The sequence below is a fragment of the Strongylocentrotus purpuratus genome, unplaced genomic scaffold (assembly GCF_000002235.5).
Source record: "Strongylocentrotus purpuratus isolate Spur 01 unplaced genomic scaffold, Spur_5.0 spur5_scaffold_2, whole genome shotgun sequence".
Taxonomy (NCBI): domain Eukaryota; kingdom Metazoa; phylum Echinodermata; class Echinoidea; order Camarodonta; family Strongylocentrotidae; genus Strongylocentrotus; species Strongylocentrotus purpuratus.
Genome location: NW_022145605.1, coordinates 16,720,245 through 16,746,210, shown reverse-complemented (window position 1 = coordinate 16,746,210; position 25,966 = coordinate 16,720,245). Strand labels below are relative to the sequence as shown.

General features: G+C 41.3%; 1 protein-coding gene across 1 annotated transcript in view; it reads right to left on the bottom strand.

The window, feature by feature from the left end:
* Positions 1–874: 874 nt before the first annotated feature.
* The window catches only part of LOC588549 (serine/arginine repetitive matrix protein 2), a gene marked incomplete in the record, with an annotated part of 75,295 nt that continues 50,203 nt past the window's right edge, over positions 875–25,966 (bottom strand). The window contains 20 exon segments of the mRNA XM_030991087.1: positions 875–5,936; positions 6,509–6,595; positions 7,324–7,888; positions 8,186–8,577; positions 10,285–10,494; positions 10,928–11,166; positions 11,650–12,358; positions 12,788–13,781; positions 14,546–14,697; positions 15,535–15,591; positions 16,351–16,601; positions 17,113–17,275; positions 17,755–17,835; positions 18,630–18,959; positions 19,453–19,628; positions 20,535–20,621; positions 20,806–20,891; positions 21,588–21,654; positions 23,621–23,673; positions 24,091–24,147. Of these exon segments, the coding sequence (XP_030846947.1) occupies positions 3,406–5,936; positions 6,509–6,595; positions 7,324–7,888; positions 8,186–8,577; positions 10,285–10,494; positions 10,928–11,166; positions 11,650–12,358; positions 12,788–13,781; positions 14,546–14,697; positions 15,535–15,591; positions 16,351–16,601; positions 17,113–17,275; positions 17,755–17,835; positions 18,630–18,959; positions 19,453–19,628; positions 20,535–20,621; positions 20,806–20,891; positions 21,588–21,654; positions 23,621–23,673; positions 24,091–24,147 (7,287 nt within the window).

Below are 25,966 nucleotides of genomic sequence, written 5' to 3'. Positions count from 1 at the left end.
CTATTATTCGTAATCAATCAAAATTCTTTTAAAAGACGGGGGCCTGGGGAGTGTTTTACAAAGACTAAGATCGACTTTAAGTTGGACTTAACTAGGGCAGGCCATTCATGCCACTAGTTGCTCTCACCATTGGTCTCTCAATTATGATCTTTAGATAATATTTTTTCCTTCAATAAAATAAATTTAACAAAAATGTAATTTCTGTAGATTTGTGAATATGATTTTATACATCCCTTGAGAAACCAATGTCAGGAATGGTTATAGGAACTAGTGGCATTAACGGTCTGTCGTAGTTAAATCAAACTTAAAGTCGATCTTAGTCTTTGTGAAACACCCCTCTGGTATAGTTGGGAAGCAGGATGTGTAGTGGACTTCATCCCAGTTTCAATAATATCACTAGATCATTCACATCATCTCATTCACTCCTAACGCATCCAATTTCATCCTCAGTATATGACATTTCTTTGGAACAATCCCCCCCTTCAAATTCGCAATGCTAGTTCTTTACCGTAACTTCTTTAAATACATCTAAAACAATACTAAAAACACATCTCTTTAAGTCTTGTTCCTTAATAGCCCTCTGACCTTTTGCCTTTTATATTTTTGTAGATTAACATAGGATACTATTAATTTTTTGAACTATTTGTATTTTGGTTGTAAGTGATTTGTAATTATGTACATGTATTATTTCATTAAAATTTTTAATGTTAATTGATTTGATGTAATTTGTAATGCAAATTCTGTTTTTTAAAAACTTTACTTTGATCAACTATTTTCCTTCTAAACCGCTTAGAGGCATAATGCAATTTGCAGTATAGAAATATCTTATTCTTATTATAAAACACAAAACAAAGGACTCCAAAAGACACAAACCTGCATTTCCACAAGTCCATTGTCAATCTTCTTTACTCAAATTTTCACAAAAAAGAAAACTGTACACATTTCATAATTGTCTTTGAATTTTTTTGTTATCTTTTTTTCATTTAAACACATAACACATAATACATGTGTTCATATAACAAATGCTACTCAAATTCATATATCGATAGCGTCAACATTACACCATCGTCAAAGAAAAAAAGACACAAAACTTCCCCTCTTTGCATTTGGAGGAACACACAAAATACAGGTAAATTCTTTTACTCCCGAAGAATAAATTCTCCAAGTACACACCGTGATATTTGCAAAGAGCAACTCCTTGCAGCATATTGTCATACAACGAAATAGAGAAATATGTTTAATGTCGTCTAGGCCGTGATCCCAATTTGATTTCGCCTCCACAAATATGATCATCTGAACACAACCTGACTTTGAGGTGATTTTATTCACTTTATTGATGGATTAACTGAAAAAGATATTCAATCAATTGCTGCAAAATGTCCGTTTTGCTTGCTACCATCGTTTCCCTGCAAATTTATTTTTGACCTGATCGAATTCTGAGTTTAGGAAAACCACCAAATCATATCTGAAAGGAAAACTCTATGGTTTCCGAAGAGAGTGAGCAACAAAAATTTTACTACGGTTTATATTCTGTTTCCACATTGTGCACTGAGAACAAAACCTACAGATATCATTCCCAAGCTTTAAAAAAAAAAAATTAAATTAAAAATACTACCTCACATGATATCTATGTTGGTCACTTGTAATATCATTTACTTTCTGTTACAAACAACTACAAATTGTCATCCAAAAAACTACAGAACTAAAACAACGAAACAAAACATCTACAAAGTGACTATATCCATATCACTGAATGTTTTCTCACAATGAAAAAATAACACTACCATTCTAGAAAATATACAAACCAATATTGAATATGACTGATACTATTAGATACTGCCAGCGAAGGGAAAATGTCACAAAGCGTTCCTTAAAAGTGATATCTTACCCTAATATAATATTGTAATCAGCCCATGTTACATGCTATATCAATATGGAGATAAAATATAACCTAATATGGAGGAATGATGATAATGATGTACTGCTTGGTTAGCAATTTTATCAAATATTGTAAATTTCATCAAACTGTAGAGATTGTCATGTTCATTTTCCCTACAAAAGATCTTTGCAAAATGAGAAGGGGAAATAGAAGCCAATTTGTAATTTAACGTCTACTGACAATATATTCCATACAAACAATGCCTGTTGCAGACAAAAGGGACAGAATTCTTTTTATTCTTTTTTTTTGACATGGAATTGGGACATTTAATGCAAATGTTTTCTGCCAAGTTAACCATTCATGTACATGATACCATTGAGTACCTGGCATAAGGACTTTAACAGAGGGAGTCTGATTTTGAGTAGTGTGGTAAAATTCCACTCCAAACGTCTTTTTGCAATTTGGTATGGACATGGAACTAAACATGATTGGTCTGATGAAATGCGGTCCATACAAGTTTTTTCTAACAAATTTCAAGGAATATATGGAATTATAAATTAATTTTTAACAAAATTGATCACAAAGACTTTTAACAAAACTCTTGGCCAATAAAAATACACTCAATGTGTCATATGGATATTATGTTCAAATTACATCAAAGATAAGTTCTTGCTTGTGCAAATTTTTCAAAAGGCAATGTGCTCTCAAAATTAACTTTTAAAAATCACGACGGACATATTTCACAGACTCAAAACTGCTGTTTATTTTCTTTTAAGTATTGGTGATCATGTTCAACACAGGTTATGCTTTTATTTTGCAAATGCAATGTGACACATTTCAAGTTGGGAAACTGATTCCATTATACACCTGATGTCAAATGAAATTAAAACATAAGTTGTCGACTAGAATGGAAAAAGGATATTTAATTCAGGTGGAAAAGAAACCACACTCTATCAGTCTGATAATTAACAGAATGAGTGGGTTAACCTTTTTTTCTTCACCCTTACAGCCAAATTTGAGGGTTTCTAATGAGAACTAGAGGTATAAAAGTTCTCTTTTGTGATATTTGAACCAGTTACAAGGGTAGTGCTAGCACAAATTACATACAAAGAATCTCATGCCAGAGTATACAACTGATAAATGTTACAAAACACCAGCTACTTAACAAATCAAAACTCTGCAGTGATAGAATTGATGAATATTTAAGATTGCTACATTGAATATTATTATCATCTTTGGCATATGTTCTCAACCTATTATCATCTAAGCATGAGATGATTAGGGCTCCTGTCCATTGGAAATACATATCAAACAGATATACATCCCCAAATAGATTAAAACAGTTAATTATGAAAATTATTTAAATTAATTAATTTCTTTTTGTAAATTCAGTTGTGAATGAATCTATCGGAATTCATACTCGGACAGCATTTCCTCTTGCAACATACAAATATCTACTCTGGTACACTTAATATTTCATTGACACACAAATTTGCAATTATTTGACTGGGATTTTAGATCACATGTCAATCACTATCTGAGAGAGTTTCATACTGTTCCGATAAGATGGGTTTGGGTTCCCTCTCTCTAGACATGGATGGGACTGGCATGGAGGGGGCAGGAGGAACAGGGGAGACTCTGTGACCGCTGCTGGGGTGTGGCGACGGCACCCTGAGCTGGGGACTGGTCAGTCTATGTGGGTGCGGGTTCATCCCGGACATGAGGGATAGGGCAGAGTAGGCGTAAGGGTTGTTACCCGCCGGAGGAGGGGCTCCAGAGTGGGCTCCAGAGTGATAGTTCTGCTGTGCTTGAGCGGAGGACGTCGACGAAGCAGACGACGAGGAGGAGGAAGAGGCCATGATGGACTGGACGGGTTGCTGAGAGTTCATGTGCAGGTTGGATGATGCGTTCGAGAGGCTTTTCTCGTTGCCGCCGCCACCACTGCCTTGAGGCAAACCGGAGTTGGTCGAGCTCAGTTCAGAGTCTGCCAATGCCTTGGCAGGACTCTTTTGTCTTTGGTTTGCCCTCATAGACCCTGGTAGCAGTCTCGGCTCTGCTTCATGGCTGCTCTCCACCTCGTAGGGACCTCGCGATTCATCCACATTTCGCGCCGACGACTCAGCGGTGCTGGTGCTCTCGCGGCTTGGATTCCGTGGAGGCGAGGAGCGTTGAATATCTCTATCTCTGTCCATCAAGTGAGTGAGGTAGTCATCCATGCTCACCTGATTGTCGTCCATCCTCACCTGAGAGTCTATTAGATGGTTGATGCTGGTTTGGAGATTGATGGTGTAAGTTCCGGGGTACCTGGAGCCGGTGCTTGCACCAGGGGAGCGGTTCCTAGCCTCTTTATGAGGAGGGAACCTGGAATGGGCAATGCTATCTACACTCTGCGAGGGCTGTTCTAATGATAAACTGCTACTCAACGATCCTAGACTGTTGTGCATGCTATGCTGTGCTTCCCTAGAGGCTGAAGAACCTATCTTGTCCTGACTGCTGGAGCCGGGCATACTCCTAGAGTCTGGCTGTGTTGAGGCATACATGGCTTTCCTATCTAGAGATGTGTCTGGTAATATATCTGGTCCAACACCAGAGCTAGGTCTAGGGTCACTGCTTGTTTCAGGAGATTGCCTCCTTTGTCCATGTGGGTGGGCTCTGGGATTACCAGAATCTGAGCTCTGTGGTGATGAAGTCGGTACCTGCGAGCTGTGAACACGTTCTCTCATCTGTGAAACAGCTAGAGCAGCCACGCTGCTGTCTGGACCATTAGCTTCATGCCTGTACTTAGACCACGAGGCTACGGGTGAAAGTCTATTGGAATTTTGGTTACTACCTCTATAGCTATCATGTCTAGCTTCCGAGACACCCGACTGTTGGATAGGTTCAGAGTTCATACGAGCCCGGGGTGAGTTTTGGTTGGAGCGATCCGGTCTTTGATCATAAGGCAGACCTCTTACGCTTGCCTCTATGGCTTGAGCAACTGAAGAACCATCACCACCGCCTCTCCATTCATTACTCAACGCTCTGATATCATTCGATGGGCGAACAGAAGAGGCAGGGCTCTTACTCCGTGCATCATTGGTCGACCCCACTTCATTGTCCTCTGTGCTAGTACGTCCTCTAGGGTTCAAACGATTAGCTGTGCCACCATCAGGTGATTCGGTGGTGTCCACTACAACACCGTCTGCTCTACTAGGAGTTGGACCTGGACCACCACGCTTGTGTCCTGTACCAGCGCTGTAGCCTAGGGACACAATGGAATGGATGTGTTCAGCAAGAGTCACAGTCCTTTTCCCACCATTATCCACCATACCATTACCGCGGTTGGTCGGTGACTGGTCTGCTGGCTGTGAGGATTCTGCATTCTGTACTGCCCTTACAGGAGAGTCCGCTATGAGAGTGGGAGGTTCAGGAACCTTCCTCTGTTCCTCGTTCGTTGAAGACGATGGCACAGGTGAGCCTTCACCTCTCATGCTCATGCTCTCAGAGCCATGATTACTAGCCGACTTATCCGACATACTCCCACCACGAGGGGATGCCTCGTTGACAGCCTCCACATCCTCACCCGTTGGTTGATTGATCGATCTTGTGATGATGGCATCGATCAAGTTGGCCGCTGTAAAGGTGCTTCCCTGCCCCGGGTCCTCCCCTTCCTTCTTCGCTTTCGGCTGGGGCTTGAACAGGTACGCAAAGAGCTTAGACGCATCTCCAGATTCAGGCAGCTCCTTCAGCTGCTCCTGTTTGTCCAACTCTTGTTGGTAGCGCGGATCCATTGTGGCATCTTTGGGTAAAGCTTCGCGGTTAGCTGAAGATCTGGGTGTGGTCTTTCCATCATCGGGAGGTGGTCCTTGGAGATGTTGCCTACTTGCTGCAGGACTCTGGCTCTGACCCGGTCTAGGCCCTCCACCGCCTCCACCACCAGGACCAGGACTAGAGTTGGTGTAAGAAGGTCTCCTGCTGTCAGGGTTCAAGGATGATGATTTCTCCTGGTGCCTGGACTCTGTGCTGTGCCTCGATTCAGAGCTCAGTCTGGACTCTGTGCTGGGTACTTTCCTGACTTCTGCAAGAACAGAAAATTACACAAAGAAATTAATGTCAAACTAAATAACGAAGCCATTATCACAAGAGAGTGACAGGATGAAATTATGATTTACCGTATTACATACCTGCCAACATTTGAAAATAAGAGATCTGTACCCTTAGCGGGGGGTCAAAGGGCAGTGCTCCTGTGGGGGTACAGGCATACATGTACGTGTGTATTGAACAGGCGATACACAGCCTTACCATGGCCATGCATGCAGTGGCAGTGTACTACTGGCAATTTACGAATACAAATTGGCTGCTCAATTGTGCAGCCATTCAACGCACTTCTAAACAAAAAAATGATGCAGTTTTTTTTTATCAACCTTCAACAATGTTACCGAGTCACTTTAAAGCCTCCCAGGGGAAATGGCTTCTTGTCTATCTGTTGGTAGGCGAATCCAGAGGGCCACTATTGGGTAGAGCTTTAACACTTTTTATTTGTCTGATTTTTCTGAATATAAAACCACAGAAGTTCACCACTGTGTGTGAGAGGGGGGGGGGGGGAAGATTATATTTGTCAAATTCTTTGAGATCTTTGAAGATGCCTACCTTTGTGCGCAGACACAGGAACATCCTGTTCATCAATGATATAGGGTTCTCCTCTGTTACTGGATGATTGCAATCTGCTGATAGCTGCTGAGAAGACACACAAAACAGGGGGTCAATGAAGAGTAATGGCAGCCTATGCTCTCAATGACTCAATCAAAGTGCAGAGGAACCACAAAAAATGGAAAACCAAACTGGCATCCTAAGATTTCAAGTATTGGGATCAAAATTTGAAGATAACACAAGATCTTTCCTTATTAACTACACAGTTTGCCAGTACTTTGTCTTCTACACTCTATATGTTTTAAACGCACACAATTTATATAAAATGTTATCAAGATCAAAATAAGTACATGCTTTCAGCCGACAGGACTAGACACAGAGGTCACAGTGATTGCTCAACTTCAGAGTGACCAACATTTGAGAAACTGAGCACATTTCAATGAGATTGCAGGACCCTCTTATTTTTTACAGTTAGTTCTTAGAATAACCCCCCAAAAAAAAAATTTTTAAAATTTAAAAAATTTTAAAAATCTGACTGGAAAATGCACAGCACACACTACAATTGAACTAAAACCTCAGTCCTGCGTCTCACGAAACCATCATAGGTACAAGTTAAGTGACATCCCATTGAAATGTGTGTTAAACTAAATAAACGCATTTCAATAGGATGTCGCTCAATTTGTACTTATGACGATTTCGAGAGACGCAGCCCAGGTGACTAATGGCGCAGTCCATTGTCTTCAGACAGATAGATACCATCATCAAATTTGGTACAGATCCTAGCAACTGGGCTAAAATTGGAGAAAATTACTCACCCTGAGATGTCTCTGGTCTGTGCCTTTCTGATCTCTGTTCCCTCAGCTCAGGGTTGGGTATACCTGACATGATGCTAGGGGCTGGACGGACAGGGGTACCTCTCATGATGCTACCCCCTACTGGTGCCCCCTGGATGGGCGGGTGTGGCCCACTGGCCCCGGGGCTACTCCCTCTCCCGGACGAGGGTCTGTACTTCTGGCTGCCCCCTTGATGGTCACCCCTGATGGAGGGCCAGGGGCGGGTGGGGTCCCGCTGGGGGTGTTGAGGATGCTGCGGATGATGGGGGTTGGCGCCATGGCCTTGGGGGTAGTCGCTGGGGGAGGCCCGCTCGGGTTGGACCAAGGGCGAGGCCGATTTGGTATGCCTGTGGCGGGACTCTGAGTCTGGCGTCAGGGGTGAAGGGTGCGGGCTCTTTGGGGAATGGTGTTGGGTGGTGGCTGGGTTGTGACTGCTAGATGCAGGTGGATACACCCCTGGGTGACCCTGTAAGAAGGCGTTGGGTGGGAGAGGAGTGCCTGGAGGTATGCATATCGGAGTGCCCTGAGGGGTCACATATACAAAGCCCTAGAATGACAAAATCAGAAAATAAAGAATAGTTAGAAAGACAATGTAAACCCAAATAAATGAAAGAATAATAAAAGCTACATTCGTAATGCTCACATATCCATCCCAGTGGAGGATCAAAGAAAAGGTTGAGTTCTGGAAAGAGGTGAAAAATACTTTGTGAGCGTTATCATTGTTATTGCCTTAGGTAATTCATTGACATGCAAGTTTTGCTGCTGCATATTTCTAAAGCAGTTCATTAAGTTGTATCTGACCGAGGCCAAGGTCATGTTTTTTCTGTGTAGATTGGTCCCTTACCTGCGGAGGGAAACCCGGTCCATACTGCATCATCGTCGCCGCCAGCGCCGGTGGCAACAGCTCAAGGTGACCTGCAGCCGGATGGTGACTCAACGCCGGCGAGAACCTCTTGCCCCCCTCCTGCTGGTGCGGCGACATCCTCGTATCCTTGCTGTTCGGGGTCGGAGGGAAAGGCGGCCGCGACGCCATCTGCTTGGCCGTGGCGAAATCCCCCGCGATCGTCTCCTTGGAGCTGCTGTAGGCGCCCGACTCGTACTGGCCGCGGATCATGCTGGCGGTGTTCTCGCCGTAGTGGGCGATGTTGCGCGCCATGAGGAGGTTGGGGTCGATGGTTGTGGGCATGCGCTCGTAGTGCTGCTGCATACCTGGAATGGAGAGAAGTTTGAGCCACTCTGTTGTATTGCACGGAAAGATGCAGATACGAGCAAGTCAAAATGGTCAAATGGAGGAGGGGAGAGGGGGGAAACAAGCAAATACAAAGAAAATAAATCAGTCAACATGGAAAAGGGTGCGAGTTGCGGATGAATGATATCAAACAGTGTCCAAAGCAACAATAAAAAGTGAAATATCAAAAGCAAAAGCATACTTTGTTGCAAAAAACTAACACAGCCCTGGCAGTGAATGAAATTCAATCAAACATCAACATACCCTAAGCAGAGCATAACATTTTAACTAAAGCTTTAAATACAAATACATTCATGAACTTTTGTGAGCTAGGCGACCGGGTTTGTGCCTTTATTAAAACATAAAACCTAGGTTGCTTTTGTGTACGTGACATGGGAGTCATAGCAATACACAATGAAGAAAACACTGACATGACGGTACATGAACACTGTAAATAACTTATTAACAGGTGGAAAAGGAACATAAAGTCATGAACCGTCTACTATTAAAATATCAAACAAAGTGAAACACAGAAAATATGAAATAAATCACAGCATCACTTATGAAATCAGTTTTTAGGGTATAATATAATTGTTTAACTCTTAAGCTGCCCCATACAATTCACCCAGTGCCACAGTGCTAATCCCTATTGTGCCAGCCACTTATCTCCTGTGTGCCAAGTTAATTTGGGTAGGTTTGATTAGCGTGTGTACTTATGCACGGAAATGTGTCCGTGGCACGCGAGTGAATGAGAGTTTATGTGTGCATGGCAAGCCACCAGAAACCCGATTATGTGAGCGTTGCACGCCAGCGCATGCACAGAACAGTGTTCTTGGCACGATATGAGTTAAAGGAGATAAATTCTATTTTCTGCTAGTAATTGCTAATAATATTTAACAATAACAAAGTCTTAGTGAACTGTCAATATTTTATGATGTGATGTCAACAAATAAACAGCACCAAAAAGTTCCAAAATCTGTTTTCCATGAAAATAGGAACAATTCCTATTGAATGATTGTAACACCTTAGTAATAAATATGTGGTGTTTGGGATTTTGAAAGGCTGTATACAGATGAGAATGAATGGATTTACATGCAATAAGTAGGCTTTGTCGTTTAAACATGCAAGTGCTCTCTAAAGGACCTCTTGCACCTAAAATAAATGCATGCTAGGGATGTAGTGCATATCTCGAAAGGTATTTTTCTCCCCTAATGTTTAACAATCAGACATGCACAATACAATCAACATGTACAGTGATGGACATAGAGATTAAAAGACATGAAGAGAGAGGGAGGGAGGGAGGGAGGGAGAGAGGGAGAGAGGGAGAGAGGGAGAGAGGGAGAGAGGGAGAGAGGGAGAGAGGGAGAGACAGAGACAGAAAGAGAGAGAGAGAGAGAGAGAGGTAGAGAGAAAGAGAGAGAGAGAGAGAGAGAGAAAGAGAGAGAGAGAGAGAGAGAGAGAGTGAGAGAGAGGTAGAGAGAAAGAGAGAGAGAGAGAGAAAAGGGGGGGGGGCATACAGCAAAAGACATTGGAGTTGATGAGATAGGACGAGTGTTATCAGATACCAAGTCAATAAAAAGATGCAAAGTGATGAACAAGGGGAAATTTGGTTCAACAGAGACACATAAGAGACCTCTGGTGGTCAGAGATAGGAAGGAACAAAATAGCGATGGAAAGAGAGAATGAAAGACGGAGAGACAGAAAGACTGACTCACCTCTCGTTGCGGCAGCCTGCTGCTGTTGGTCGTAGATATGAGCGCCCCTCGCCTCGTATGCCCTGGCCACAGCCTCCTGGTGATTCCTATGCTGCTGCTGCTGCTGCTGCTGTTGCTGCTGTTGCTGCTGCTGTTGGTGGTGGTACCTCAGGATTTCTTGGTCGTAGGACTCCCGCTTGGTTCTGACATTTTCTTGGGACACGGGGGTACCTGGAGGATGTGTGGGTAGTTAAGAAAAGAAAGTTGCCGACATCAGTGAAGAGCTCGAGGGAGAGTGGATATGTCACTGGGCTGTGGATCATAAGGTCCGCGGTTCAAGTCCCGCCGCGGCACTAATGTGCTTTGGCAAGACATTGATCTACATTTGCCACTCTCCACCCGGGTGTTACATGGGTACCAGGTAGGATGCAAAAGCTGATGTGGTTAGATTAGGAAGTGTGCGCTTGTAAAAATGACGCCTGGCTGAAATGCTCCTCAGGGAGTGGAGAATGCGAATACATTGTGTGCGGGTAAGCCTGAATCCGATGATCTGGGTAATAATATGATTGCAGGGCCCTCAGGGAGAACAGTATGAATACTGATGAGGCTACCCTAGGTAAACAAGACATATTATTCTTATTATTATCATTATGACACAGCATACCTTTGATAATCGAAACCTCCCTCTCGTGCTGGCTGGCGCCGATGGGCGTGCCCCTGGAGATGGATCCTGCTGGGTGGGAGGGGTGATGGTCCCCCGCCCCTCTCCTCATGACAGGGGTGCCCTGCGTGATGGAGCCAGCCCCGCTCCCCGACGTCTCCTGGTGTCTAGGGGAGGTGGCCTGGGAGGGGTAGCCCTTCATCATCCCTGCATAGCTGGAGACTGATGGCTTCTGTTCATACCTGTATTATAACAAGGGGAATGGAATTTGTTGGATTGGAAATAACTTTTAATACTTCACACTTTTTCGCAATTATATGTATATGATAACAAGTTAAATTCGCTATCTCAGAGTGCAAAAATGACAGCAAAAGGCTATAGGAATCTCAGTTTGCAAAGTACTCCCAGATTGAAGAGTGTTCAGATTTACTGTAATTTGCAAAAATCTAATAAATTTCATTCATTTGTTACTGGAAAATTTATTTTCATGCAAAAACATGAACAATTTATTTAATATGAGAATGTCTATACCTCTGCATAATACTTTTCTGTCTTATCTTCAAACAAAACAATATTAATATACATTTTTCAAGAAGTCATTAAAGCAAATTACAAGCAAAGAAATGGGAAGATGAGAATATAACTGTTTACTGATCAAAGGGGAAACAAGGCACTCCCATGAAATGAATATCCAATTATCATAATTTTTATCAGTTTCTACTCACTTGGATGGTGAGGAGACGGCGAAGTTGACTGGAGTGCCGTGAGTGATGGATCCTGCTCCTGCACCTTGGACGTGACTCAGAACCGATGCCTTCTCCGCCTTGAGGGGCTTCCCCGCAGGGTTGTTGATGAGTGGCGGTGGTGGGCCAGGTGGGGGAATCCCCTGCTTGCCAGGGCGATGCTGCTGCATGGGGTTCCTGCTGCTGGCCTGGGAGGTGCTGGGGTGGGGCTGGGAATGTTTGTCGGTCGCCGGGACGAGGGCATAGGGAGAGTTGGAACGGGGAGGGTACGGCTGCCGAGGCGATGTCCCTATCGAACCCCCCGGCGACTGGATGTGGTGCCTGTCCCTCTCCGACTGCCGGTGCAGCTCCTTGGCGTAAGCTTCCCCCGTGCGGTAGGCAGCGTGCAGGTGAGGGTGAGGTGAGATAGGGTTTCCTAAACGAGCCATCATCTCGGAATGAGTGCTCCCTATCTCTCCTGGTTCCCTCTCCTGGGGCTGGTGCTGGGAGGTGTGGGATATGTGAGGGGATAGGTACGGGGAGGTGGTTCCTGGTTGCTGCTGTCCCTGCTGCCTTGAGCTGCTCTCGCTAGAGTCTGCGTGAGAGTTCTTACGTGATGGTGGCTCGTATTTGACCTCGATGACCGGGAGTTTAGCATCACCCGACCCGCCTTGGCTTGGTATAGCTGGACCTCCAGGGCTTTGATCATTACCTGATATATAAAGGGAAGGGAAAGAAATCACACTTATATTGCTCAGCATTAAAAGAGGAATGCGCTCTGGCATCAAGTTGAGTTAGTAAGGTTTGAATAAAACATATGACAAAGAATACACAAGTTAAACATTTTGAAGTTATTTCCCTTTGTAATATGCACACAAAACAATCAAAATATCCCAAAATCTTTGAGTTTTGCTGAAGGAGTATATCTATATTAAAGACATTCCTATGAGAATACAATTCCCAAGAATTCTGGCGTCCATTTCATAATCATACATCAATCATAAAAATAATCATAATGCATGCCCACGTTTTTAAACAAAATTTATTACTCTATATGAAGGTTTTGCATTTAACTTTGATCAACAAAAAAAAAAAATATCACAACCTCTCTATCTGTCCTCTGTAACAAACGAAGACTAACCTAAATGTTTGTCAATAGCTGAATCAATCAGGTCCCTGATATTGTTGACACCTCTGTTATCTCTGCTTAGACATTCTGCAAAATCTATCAAAGTCCTGCTTTGCCCTCCATCCTCTTCCGCCTTCACCTTGTCGATCCCACCGCTGACATCACTTTTAGAAGAGGATGACGAATCCACCTGTCTGTTGTTGATCCTGATGCCTTCGGTGCTGAAGAACTTCTTATCGTCACTGGACGTGACTTTGTCTCCAGATCCAAGTTTTGGGGGCGTGCTCATTAAACCCTTACTACCGGGCAGCGCCCTGGACCCCAAGCCGGGATGGAACATGAGGTCATCCTGGGCGGTGCCCTCATCGGCGCTGCACGTCGCGCTGGAATCATCGTCTTCAATCACATGGGTCTCTGGCTCCTGCTTTAATCCCTGAGACGGTAGCACTGACACCTGTGATGATGAAGACGCTAGGGTGGATGATGATGCCGGCGGCAGAGGTCCTGAGGTTGCTCCTGCTGTCGATATCGAAGCCAAATCAATGGTTGATGATTCAGTGATGTCCATCGCGACCTCAGCCTTCACTGCATTGGCTGAGTCGGGTTCCGTTTTAATATCCGCTTTCTCCGTTTTGACTTTGTCCGCTAGCAACTGGCTCTTGTCGTTGCTTCCACCCTGAGACATGGACACACTAGTTGAAGCTACATGCGAGGAGGACAAAACAGTCGGCATTGCGGAACTTGTCGCTATGACTGGTTGTGAGGATAAAGTATTGGACATTGAACTTAAAAGAGATCGATTTTCATCTGCTTCCATCTTTTCCATTTTCACTTTGACTTTCCGTGAGTTACTCTCATCATTCTCGCTGGCACTAGCAGTGTCCGAGCTCTCATCATTGTCCGCATCATTCTCCTCATCACTGAAATTATGGAATTCGTCCTCCGATCCTGCCGTGACGGTCGAGGCCATACTTTCGGTAATTGACGGGCGATGCTCGCGTTCACCCTGACAAGTTAATCAGAGGGAAACAGGAAGTTATCATTTGCAAGAACAAGGGGTATAAAATAGATTTTAAATATCAGTGACAAGAGAAGAAATTATATATTCATGTTAATTTATTTTATTTACAATTGATAGTATAAAAAAAAAAGAGGATTATTAAAAACGATCAACACTACATGCTATCAACCCACAAATCTATTTCAGGTTTTACTTTTCTTGAATATTACAAAACAACCGAATGTGCATTACGCACATGTAAAACCTATGATTATGGGACTGCCGCACATGCTATCTCTGACCAAAGCAAAGCACTGAGATTGTGTGGGGAACCAATGGGGTGGAAGGGTCCTAGCATGGGACAGTATATAGCCATGATCTGGCGCTCTTTTCACATATATACACTAAAATTCACCAAATATCATGGATGGGATAACGAATGATCTCACGTAATATCTTTTGATTCCAGGAGAACAATACAAGACTGTATTTAACATGTTTGATTCCAATTTAATTCTTGCAAACATAAGTGTAAACAAGTTTTAAGCCTGTCTGCACTAGTTTGGCCAGGAGGGATTAGACATCCCTGCCAGGTCACTGACAGGTGGTTATCTCATCAAATCAGCACTCAATTAACATAAGAAAAAGGGGACCATAGGAGACCAACGGGTACCGCTTAGGCATTGTTTGCTATATAGAGGGCGCAAGTAGCTACAACTAGTACAAGTAGTGCAAACAGGCTTTAATATCAGTATCTGGGTGGGACCTACATCTTTCTTGTCGTGCCGGTGATGCTCCTCTATGATGTGTTCAAGGTGGAAGCGTCTCTTGTAGTTGAAGTAGAAGTTCTTACACTGGGCTTCCGACTTGGAACCCACCATCTTTGCAATGGCTGGCCAGTCACGCCCGTGCTGCCTCAATCCTGGTAATGAAAAATCAATGTTTAAACAATGAAAAGAGTAATAATAGTGGGTTCTTGTATAGCGCTCATGTCAGTCAGACTTGGCGCTCCCGATTATTACCCTGGCTTTAGCACGGCTGCCATTATGGCGCTCTAGCACTTCAACTCTTTACAACAACAACTCAATGGAAACAAAATCATGGCTCGTTCACATACAACGTGTCTTAAGTGGAATGAAAAGGCAAGCGGGGATGAAAGAAATAGCTGCAAGCAACAAAAATGGCCTCGTCTTATATAGAGCTGATATTAATCACCACTTACTGCATTTGATATCCATCGCAACTATGTACATAGGAGATCGGAGACTGCAAACTTCAGGGAATAATTTTCCTCAAATTTTTTGATTAGCAATTTCAGCCGATGGGTAAATATTTCAAATGAAATTCTGTACATTTCTATGGAAGAAAACTGCTACACAAAAGATATTTTGTATAGCAGTCATGCAAAAATGCATAGCAAATTGCGATGCGATACCAGGAAAATTATTCCCTGAACTTGCCATTGATTGGAGGACTTGCAATTGACTTGTCTTTGTGTACATGTTACTAAAGCCCACTGCACACTACACGATCGTCCTGCACTCAGATTTTCTCAGAAATGGCAATTGTATTGGATAGGAAATCTAGACAAACATCATCTTCCTGATTCTACAAGCTTATCATCTATAACAGATTAACATGAATTCAAATAATCTGCCACCCAAGAAAGATATAGTATCCATTAATTTGAAGAGATAAGCCATTTAGTCTATTGTCAATCTCCATCAGAGGCCTATGTATAACTTCAATCATTTCTCACCTGCTTTCGCTATGCTCATTTCTTCGTCCGTCCATCGAGAGGTTTCCGGACCAAGAGCTGAAAAAGAAATGACAGATATAAAGTGAACTGTCAGGACGATCCATCTATCTAATATGAATGAATGATATTTTTTTCTTTTGAATTTACTAAGTAACCCCTACCTAGGCTCTAATTTCATTGCCAATCATTGTAATCATTGTGTGTGTTGCTAAGCATCTGTTCATATTAGAAGGGTGTAAACGGATGCCCTTCCAACTGATTTCTAGGAATACCGTTTTAACTTTTCTCTGGCCATATTCATGCAGCGCATTAGTCTGGACATCACTAAAATCATTGACAGAACTCTAGAGCTAAAATGAAGACTGAAAAGTTGAGAAATCAAACTCAACTTTGTGTACGTGTCCTTTTCTGATCCAAGATGGCATTAACTCCTACACATTAGTACAGAGATAACATCTTTCTGGCTGTCATACCCTGGGGTGTTTCACAAAGGCTAAGATTGACTTTAAGTTGGACTTAACTATTGCAGGCCGTTAATGCCACTGTTTGATCTCACCAGTTACTGGCATTCATCTCTCAAGGGAGGTACAAATCATGGTCATAAATCTACAGAATTAACATGTTTTGATATGTCATTATTGAAGGAAAAAATATTATCTTTCACAAAGCCTTTTTTCAATGAAAAAATGACAAAAATCAGTGACAAATCTGCGGATAACCGATCAGAAGCAAGGATTTCAGTCGCTTATAACAAAAACTGTCATTTGTCACTGATGACAAGTTCTGTGAAACGCCCCCCAGGTGTCCTTTGCTTACTTGGATCAAGCTCTTCAGGAGGGGGTGGGGGCAGCAGGAGGGGCAGTTCAGGTTCCATGCCCTCTGACCCCAGCCTCCTAGCTATCCGGTTGAAGCAGGCAGCGCAGCATTTGGTGACCTCGACGGCTATACCCAGCTCCTCCGACAGCAGCCTACGTTGATCCTCGGTGATCTCGAACCACTTTGTGGGCAGGGGTTTTAACCGCCGCACCCTTTTTCTTGGGGTTTTACACGTTAGCACTGGACACCGACTGTAAGATGTAGACAAGATGTGAGAATGAGCAATTGGGGAATTTTTAAGAAAGGATTTTCTATATATAAAATGTAACGGGAAGCTGAAAATATGTCTGATAAAAAATGTACGATAGAAAAGATGCAGGTTTATAAAGATTCTCTCTTGGTTAAACACTGACATAGGGGTATCATAGTCTGGTTTCCAGGAACCATCACAAGATTATTAAACAATTTTTACATACTAATATCTTTGGCTTGATATCAATAACTGCTTGCCAAACAGAAAAAATATTTTCTTTTAAAACCTTGAATGCTTTTAACCCTTTATATAGCAGCTCGGATAGAGTCGAGCTACTACATTATAATGTTTTACAAGTTCTATAAGCTTTCCTTGGGATATATTGGTGTATTAAAATGCGGTCAAATTTGTTTGTTTTATGTTATTATGGGGGATAGAAGCAAGTGAAAACGAAACTGAAAGCAACTTCCAGCAAATGAACCGAGACAAAAATAAAAGCTCCAACATACCTTCTTCTTATGGAGCGAAACCTACAGTGGCTGCAGACCCTCATGTCGGGCTTGAGGTCCCCCTCGTTCATCCCAAACAGGTCGCAGTTGGTCCTGTTCACTGGTCGACTCAGACTGTACGAATCCAAAGGGTTCTGGCACAGGGAACAGTTGTTAGGGGAGGCTGTAGGGAGGGAAACAAGGCATAGATTTTAAAAGGTTGTATCAGCGAAAAAGATACACATTGGCAGACAGCAGTATGGTTACAAGACACATGCTCAGGCTGCAAATTACTCTGTGTCGATTTTCTTAACTAACCAAATTCTGAAATTCAACACTGGACATAACTCTAACCCTAACCAAAGAATGTAATCACCCAGTGATATAGATATAGAATATAACATATTATATAGAACTGTTGCATTGTTTTTTCATCATAATAAGCCCTAATCCAGCATAATATAAGATTATAGGCAAGTACGGGTCTAATTAAACATGTAAACTGACATGATAATTGTAAAGCTCTCAGCAATACCTAAAGTAGTCAGACTTTATATATTCCTAATCCCTATAGTCATTTCCTGGTTTGGATATGTTGTTATTAAAAAAACATATATATTTGTTAGATTCAAGCCATTGACTGCTACAAGACTTGTTATTTGCTTACATTCTGAGCCGGCTGCAGCACTCCCATTCTGAGAGCTTCCGCCATCTTTGTCTTCTCCTCCTTTGTCTCCAGAACGACTGGATTGAGAGAAGAATTAAAAAGAGGGGTTACGTTGTTGTTTGTTTGAAGAGAGAGAGAGGGGGAGGGGGAGGGAGGGAGGGAGGGAGGGAGGGAGGGAGGGAGGGAGGGAGGGAGGGAGGGAGGGAGGGAGGGAGAGGGAGGGAGGGGAGAGAGGGGGGGGGGGGGGAGGGAGATAAGGAGAATGAGGACCTGGGGGGGGGAGGGACAGAGATACTTTGGTTCATATGGAAACTAGACAGGGTACAACAAATCAACCTGCCTACCACACTTAGAACACAATGTACCAAAGAGCAAGAACTTGAACCTATACTTCTCATATTGGGATTTAGGAAGGACAAGCTGGGATGAATTTAACCTCTCTGTTGCACCCTGAAACATTTTGCATTCAGTTGTTGTTTTTGTTTTGCTTTTTGCTTCCCATTTTGTTATTTTTCTCCCTTTGTGAATGATACATGTAAGTGACATCTGCTTGTGTGATGTTCAAAAGCTATCTTTTGTTCTTGGGCAAGGAAATTTCTTTCTATTTTTTTTTTTGTTGTTGAGAGCTTGTCATCATCATCATTCTCATCCTCCTTCTCCTCTCCTCCTCGACATCGTCAACGTCATCATTGTCATCATCATCCTCTTCATCATCATCCTCTTCATAATCATTGTCATCATCATCATCATCATCATTCTCATGCTCCTTCTCCTCTCCTCATTGTCGTCATCATCATCATCAATTGTTATCATTTTCATTATCATCCACCTCTCCTCATAGTCAGCATCACCACCACCATCAATATCGTACTTGTTACTAGAGTCCTCATCCTTGTCGTTATCCTTGTCATCGTCGTCCTGGTTGCCCCTGATGTTGCCGCCAGAGTTCTTCCCCTGGGGAACCCCCTCCTGCGCTTGGCCTGGGACTTCCTCAGCTGCTGCTTGTAGTTCTCGTTCTTCTTGGTCTGGTAGTAGTAGAGCACGCAGTCCGAGACGGTCTTGCGCTCCAGGTAGGAGGCAATGAGGAGGAAGTTCTTGGGGTGCTGGAGATACTTCTCCCGGAAGAGCTCCTTCTCCTCGTCCGTCCACAGGTTCATGTGGATCCGGGTCTTGTGCTCCGTCATTGCATCTTCCACCAGGCCTGCAAGGAGAAGAAGTAGGAATAGAAATATTAACAAATATTTTTGTTTCTTCTTTAGATACAAGCCAATGATGATCTTTAGTGGATTATCTGAAATTAAATTTTTGTAGGTCTATAGAGTGGTAAAGTGTGACGTCATCAAAAATCTATTTTTGGAATTTCTCAATTTTTTTCTTCATTTTCAGAAAGAGCATCATACATAATGTCCAAATGTCGAAAACCAATTGAATATGTTCAGTATTGGCTGAGATATGACCATCTGAATAAATAGATTTCTTATAGGAACTCAGTGTTATATTGCTCTGGTTCATATCATTAAATTAAAATACATTTTTTCTTCTAAAAAACAGTAAAAAAAAAAAAATTAAAAAAAACGGACTGCAATATTTCAAGATTTTTGGGTCGGTCGCAAAGGGCAATACAACATCTTTTTTTTTTTTTAGCAGCAGATATTAGACGTTGACAGAACGCATAAGAAAGAGAGTTCCCTCACCATTCCTGTTGACAAACTTGACTCTCCTCTGCTCCATGTTATAGAGCATGGGAGGGATGACGGCCAGACTTCGTATGTGCTTCTCGTTTGCCTCCTGCTCGTTCAGGCCGTCGACGATCTCCGCCAGCTCCGCGTCGCTGCGAGCGATGTTACCCCAATTACTCCTCGTACCGGCCCTGTGGACAAATTGCAAGATACGTAAGTTTCGATCTGTAAACCCAAGCTCAGGCAACAATTTGAGGGTTTAGTAACACACAGACGTAACTCCATATTTTGCCAAAATGAGTATTTGATATCAAAATGTTCAGAAAAATGTGGGCTTTCCAGGAAACACAATGACTTAACTCCACCCAACACCCCATTGAAGTCAATGGCTAGTGAAACATAGTCTTAACTCCTTAAGGTCCAAGTGCTCAGTGACACATAAACCACTTTTTCTCAAAATGGCCAAAATGGAGTTACGTCCTTGTGTCACTGACCCCTCGAGTTACCCTTCGATCATTGTCACATCTAACCAATTTCCAAACTTTAATTCTGCAATGAGTAGTACATCTAAACTTAACTTCAAACAAAAAATTGCAACACAAGCCATGACCCTCATCTTCCATGAAATGAAGCCCTACACAAATGATTTATCACCAGATATGAACTTTACACCAGGGGCCTCATCTACTATTACAATGAAACCTGTATATAAAGATCGCTCAAGGGTAACATGAAAAGTGGTCCTTATAGGCAGGTGGTCTTTGTATCCAGGTTCCCTTAGTACAAGTTTCAATGAGAAACCATTTTCGAGGGAAACAAAAGATGTGGCCTTTATAGACAGGTGGTTACTAAAGCAGGTTTGACTGTACAATAACTGACCAGTACACAATCTTTGTCGAGTTGGGATGTGGTCTTTCATAAGCGCTATAGGCTTCTGATGCATAGGAGCTCAGTACAAGACAATACAATGACATTCATATTCTTTTTTTTAAAGTTCATATATCTACTATGACAAGTTATGGGGTGCAATAAATAACAAGTTACTAGAAAAAGAAGACACACTGCATGCCAATTACCCATAATGGTTTTGATCTAACCTTGAGAATCTTTCCTGTTGTTCTCTCTGTTTCCTGATCTCAGGGAACTGCTTCTCAAAGAACTCTCTCGCTTTTGCATCCTTGGCTCTGCAAGATAACAAGTTGAAAATCGATGGAGATCAGAATACGTTCATGCTCTCACAGGAAATGTATGGCGAATAAAAAATGAACTAGACGCAAAAATTGATTGATCAATAATACACACTAGAACAATATAGTCACATAGCTAATTTATCACTGCATATATGAAGTTGATGATAAATGAATTTACCTCCTTTTCGGATTGTTTTCTAGCCTTTCCATCTTCTTCTCCCAGGCCTCCATGAGCTGACCATAGCGTTGACACATGTATCCTTCCTGTTAATATCAATATGATCAACAAAGCCGTATCAAAACAAGTCCTTTTGAATATCAATTTAGGCATGAAAATACACACAAATTTACATGATCTGAGTTATCACAAAAGTACAATTCAACATAGGACATTGATAAGAGTTAGTCTCATGATTTATATAGTGTACATCCTTGGATAAAAGTATCCCCTCATGAAATCAATTTCTACCTTATGTCATGACCAAATATACATGAATTCATTTTGATACATAACAGAAATAATTATATGCTAACAAAAAAGAGGTTCACACCTGGTGCTCTATAGATTAGTGAAATGAATCGAGCAATGTTTAGTCAGTTTGTGTTTTCATAGACGAATGAATCTGCCTTAGATGTGATAGGTAATTTTTGTAATGTAATCAAATTTAAAGCATAAATATTTGTTCCGTGTCTGGTTACAAATTATTTTATTCACCTGTTACAATTTTTATATTTCAATAGTGAAAATGCAAATTGCATACATTAGTTGTTGCGAAGTAGGACAAATAATATGGCTGCCCTACCTAACAACACATAACGTATGCAAGTTGAATTCAGACTATTAAAATAAAAATATTTGTAACAGGTGAATTAAATGATTTGTAACGAGACACTGAACAATATCAATGCATTAAATTTGATTACATAACAAAAATGGCCTATTCATAATAAACAACTCACCCTCATTCTCCTGGCCTGATTTTGTTTCCTGAAGAACAGTATCAACCTATGCTTCATCTCCGTATTCCTGCAAAGAACAAACCATACAAAATAAACTACATTAATCATTCTTATTTTCCAACGGTATACGGGTGTTGATGCCCTAGAAGAGGCTGAGGTCAAACACTTGATTTCATTGCATTGCAGACATTCCCAGGGTGAGATTTACTTTTTTAAAGAATTACTCTTTAAATGCTTTCTCTAATTTTATATTTTTCTAATGTCACAAAACGGGGAAGGGGGGGGGGGGGGGGGGGGGGGGGGGGGGAGGGGGTAAATAGAAAATACTCAACATAGAAGGACATTAATATCATTAAGAAAACTGTTATACAAATTATGCGACAGGGATATATTGGTGATCTTAGAATTGTTTCTTTTCTTGGAGCAGAAACAAGAAAAACAAGCTGCAAACCATCAGTAAGGTACAGTCTTTCAAGATATGTGCATAACTTTTAGCTGAAGACTTACCAAATAATGTGATGGCTTTTTGAAGACTATTTCATTTTAAAAGGAACATTCGGATAGGGTGACATATTTATTGGTCGTTGTGTCTTTATAACAACACTGTCTCATTATGCAGGTATTACCATTTTAGCAAAGCATAGAAACAGCACAAGCAGTTTATTGTACTCCAAAGGCTACAGCCTCAGTGCAGTTTGGTATGCTTGCAGTCCAGAAAGATAACATTCCGTGCCTCATGCTCATAAATTTGTCTTTCTCTGCTAACTATGATGGAAAGGATGTTCACATAGACGAGTGAATTCAGCCTTAATCATAAATAATCATGTGTGGCCACAATGGAGTGTGAAAATAATCTCCATAAGTACCCATTCTAGGGCAAACTAAAAATGTGTTCACATTGCCCAGTAGATAGAGGCTAGTTCTCAAAGGCTGGTCAATACAGGCTTCATCATAAATTAGCATTGTATATAGCACAAAGTGTGATTACAGCCTTCTCCAATTATGAGCATTCTAGCACATAATGGAGCAGTGTTCACATGACCTTGTGATTTATACAGGCTTCTCCACTATTATGAGTGTTGTATATAACAGCAAAGAAGTGTGAATATGGCCTTCCCATAAGTAGCTCAGTAGATATAGACTAGTTCACACAGGCTAATGAATGTAGCTTTAACCGTAACTGAGTGTTGTACAACATAATCAGGCCGTGTTCACACAGCCTGATGAACTTACACAGGCTTCTCAATAAAATGAGCATGACAGGTCACTACAAAGAAGTGAAGGCTTCCCATTAGTGGCCCGACAGATAGAGACTAGTTCACACAAGCTAGTGAATGTAGGTCAGACTATAAATGAGTCTTGTGAAACATAATGAGGGAGTGTTAACACAGCCTGATGAATTTATACAGGCTTCTCCATAAATGAGGGTTGTACGTCACTACGAAAAAATTGGGTTGGGGCTTTAATAGTCTGGCGGATTTACAACCTTCTATTTGGATGATACAGAATACAGACAGACTCAGTGGAGTCGGTGCTAAAAGCTAATGAATAATGGAAGAGCTTCAGGGTACTACTCAGAACTCCGAGGGGCTATAAATGATGCTTAAGAAATCCTCTTCATTCCTATCTCTCTCTTTCTGTCTATCTCTATCTATTTCTCTCTTTCTGTCTCTGTCTCTGTAGCTCTCTGTGGTTTCTGTCTCTTTTAATCTCCTTTCATTGTATTTTCTTATTCATTTTCTCTCTCTCTTTACCTCTCTCTCTCTCTCTTTCCTTTTATCCCTTTCTCTCTTACGGTCTATTATCTTATGCAAAATTTCCCCTGGGATCATTTGAATTTTCTTCTCAATCTTATCATGGTGTCTTCCTAAAAGAATCCAATCTTCCTTTAACTCAATGTTGGTCTTTTCCCCAGTCATCTTGTATTTCTTTTCACTTGTTCTTTCTCTCTTTCTTTCTTTCTTACTTATCATCATCCTATCCCCACTCTCTTTCTCTCTTTCTTTGTTTCTCTTTCCTGAGATAATACTTACGTCTTGATGTTTTCTTGATATTGAACGCTATCCGATGGCTGGTTGTACATGGGCTGTGTAGCAAGAAAACAAAGATATCAATTTAAAAAATTTGGTAGCTTTTTTTGCCTCTCTGCAGGATCACTCATCTGCCACACGTGCGATTTTGTACAAATAATAGCAACCAAATGACGGAAGAAGGACTTGTGCAACACAATTACTTTGGCAAATTACCAATTTCTATGACAACACTTGTAACACAAAAATGGGTACATGGGACTACACATAAAATGTGGCATGAAAGTTTGGTCCAAACTCTTCAGCTATTTATCAATATATTTCACATAGGAGGGCTTTTGAAGAGTATTCATTTCAGAGGACATTTCTTCTATGATATTCTTCCAAACTGACATAAATGAGAATGAGAGACTTCACAATTTACTTTTAATCTTTACGAGATAACCCTTCTTTTTAATGAGAGGACTACTTACCAGCTCGTTCATGGGACCAAGGTTGTTGAGGACTTTATGCGCTGCTTCAGCCTTCCTCTGAAATATCAAATCAATATATACATACTGCATAAATCAAAGAATTCCATAGAAATTTAGTCATATACTAGTAATGAATGGATAGTGGTCAACACATTGAGAGAACTATAAAAAGCTTGTAACTCTATACTCGCTATGGAAAAAACGACACAAGCTTGCCAAAATGAGTATGTGACACACAAAGAAATTATTCTTTGAAATGCTAGAGCACCGTAATGGCAGCACATCTAAAGCCAGGTAATAATCTCCATGTTTGGAACGCTTGGTGATTGTAATAAGCGCTATATAAAAACTGAGTATTATTATTATTATTATTATATAAATTGCATGTGTGACAAAAGTTGACTGTGGCAGTCTAATGTTGGTCTTTCTGTCAACTAAAGCATGTAAAGGGTTTAACAGAGCTTTGAGCTGTTAGCTAGGCTTACTAGCCCTTCTCATAGCCCTTAATGCCTCTGAAAGGACACATGGTATCGTCCTAAAAACTTAATCAATGAAAAATGCTTGTGTTTTCAATGTAACTAACATAAATCAAAATAATTATTTTTTATTATAATACTTTAAAATCATTCCTTCAAACAATTGTTTGCTTTTAAGATAGACATAAATTCTTTAATTATTTGCAGTTGAAATGCAATCAATTAAAAAGGAGTGTTCCAAACAATTGTTTGCTATTGAGAAGATATAAATTCTTTCATTATTTGTGATCAAAATGCAATCACTTTAGGGGTTTTCCCTAAGGAGGGATTTAAAAAGGAGTGGTTCATGAATGCACCAGAAAGAAGTCATGATTATAAATGCATTTTTTCCAGACAGCATGCCATTTACATCAATTGTCTGTACAATGAATGAATGGTGAGTCTCTATGTGACCGATAAGTCTCTCTTCATTTACAAGAGTTGCGGTTTCAACGAGCCGTCGGGAGGCTTCCAACCATTTAAGAATGGACCCTCCATCAACCACAGGCTCTGGCTAATTAATCTCATCCACCACATTGATTTATAGAAAGCCATTTGCAAGTCATGTGAATCAGCTCCTCTGGCTATTCCAAAGACTGCTTAAAGGTACTACTCAAAATTTGTTGGCACGGTCACGAAAGTGGTTAATTGAGTAATTTGTCTTACAAGGTTAAAGGTAAAGATCAGTTCTGGTCATGCGATTGCATTGTGAAAGAAACATTGTGGAATTGATCAGAAAAGGTTGATCATCTAGCATAAATATTGGTATGTACTGGCAAGGTTCTGGAATCATCAAAATGATAAGAAATTTGGCCCAGTCTTGGTAAAGTTACAAGCACTGTACACAGAAAGATGTATATGGGACTACCCTATATCTATCCAGTCCGGATAGATATAATATTTACCAAATATATAAATTAGTAGGCGGTTTCCCGTCAAAATTGTATCATCACTTGTTAGTCAAAACATATTCTTTCACATGATCGGTAATAAGAGCTTCCATATAATTTTTTGAGAGGGGGTTGTTTCCAAACTGGTCTTTACCTTTAAAAGTACTACTCAAGATTTTGGCATGGTCCTGAAAGTGGTTGGTTTAATCATCTGTCTTACAATGTTAGAAGGAAGAACATCCTTGTCAGTTGTAGAAAATATGATCCAAAGTGAGGTTGAGAGAAAGAAATATAAATGAGTTGATTTTTCCTATTCCTACTGATTATGAATAACTCAATAACCATGAATAACAGTTTTGCAAGAATGATATGCCACAGAAATTCCTTGACATTGTCACCTTCCATATCGTCTGTTATGGAGCCAGGAGTGCGTTAACACATAATCTTTAAAACAGAGTTGATACCCTTGCT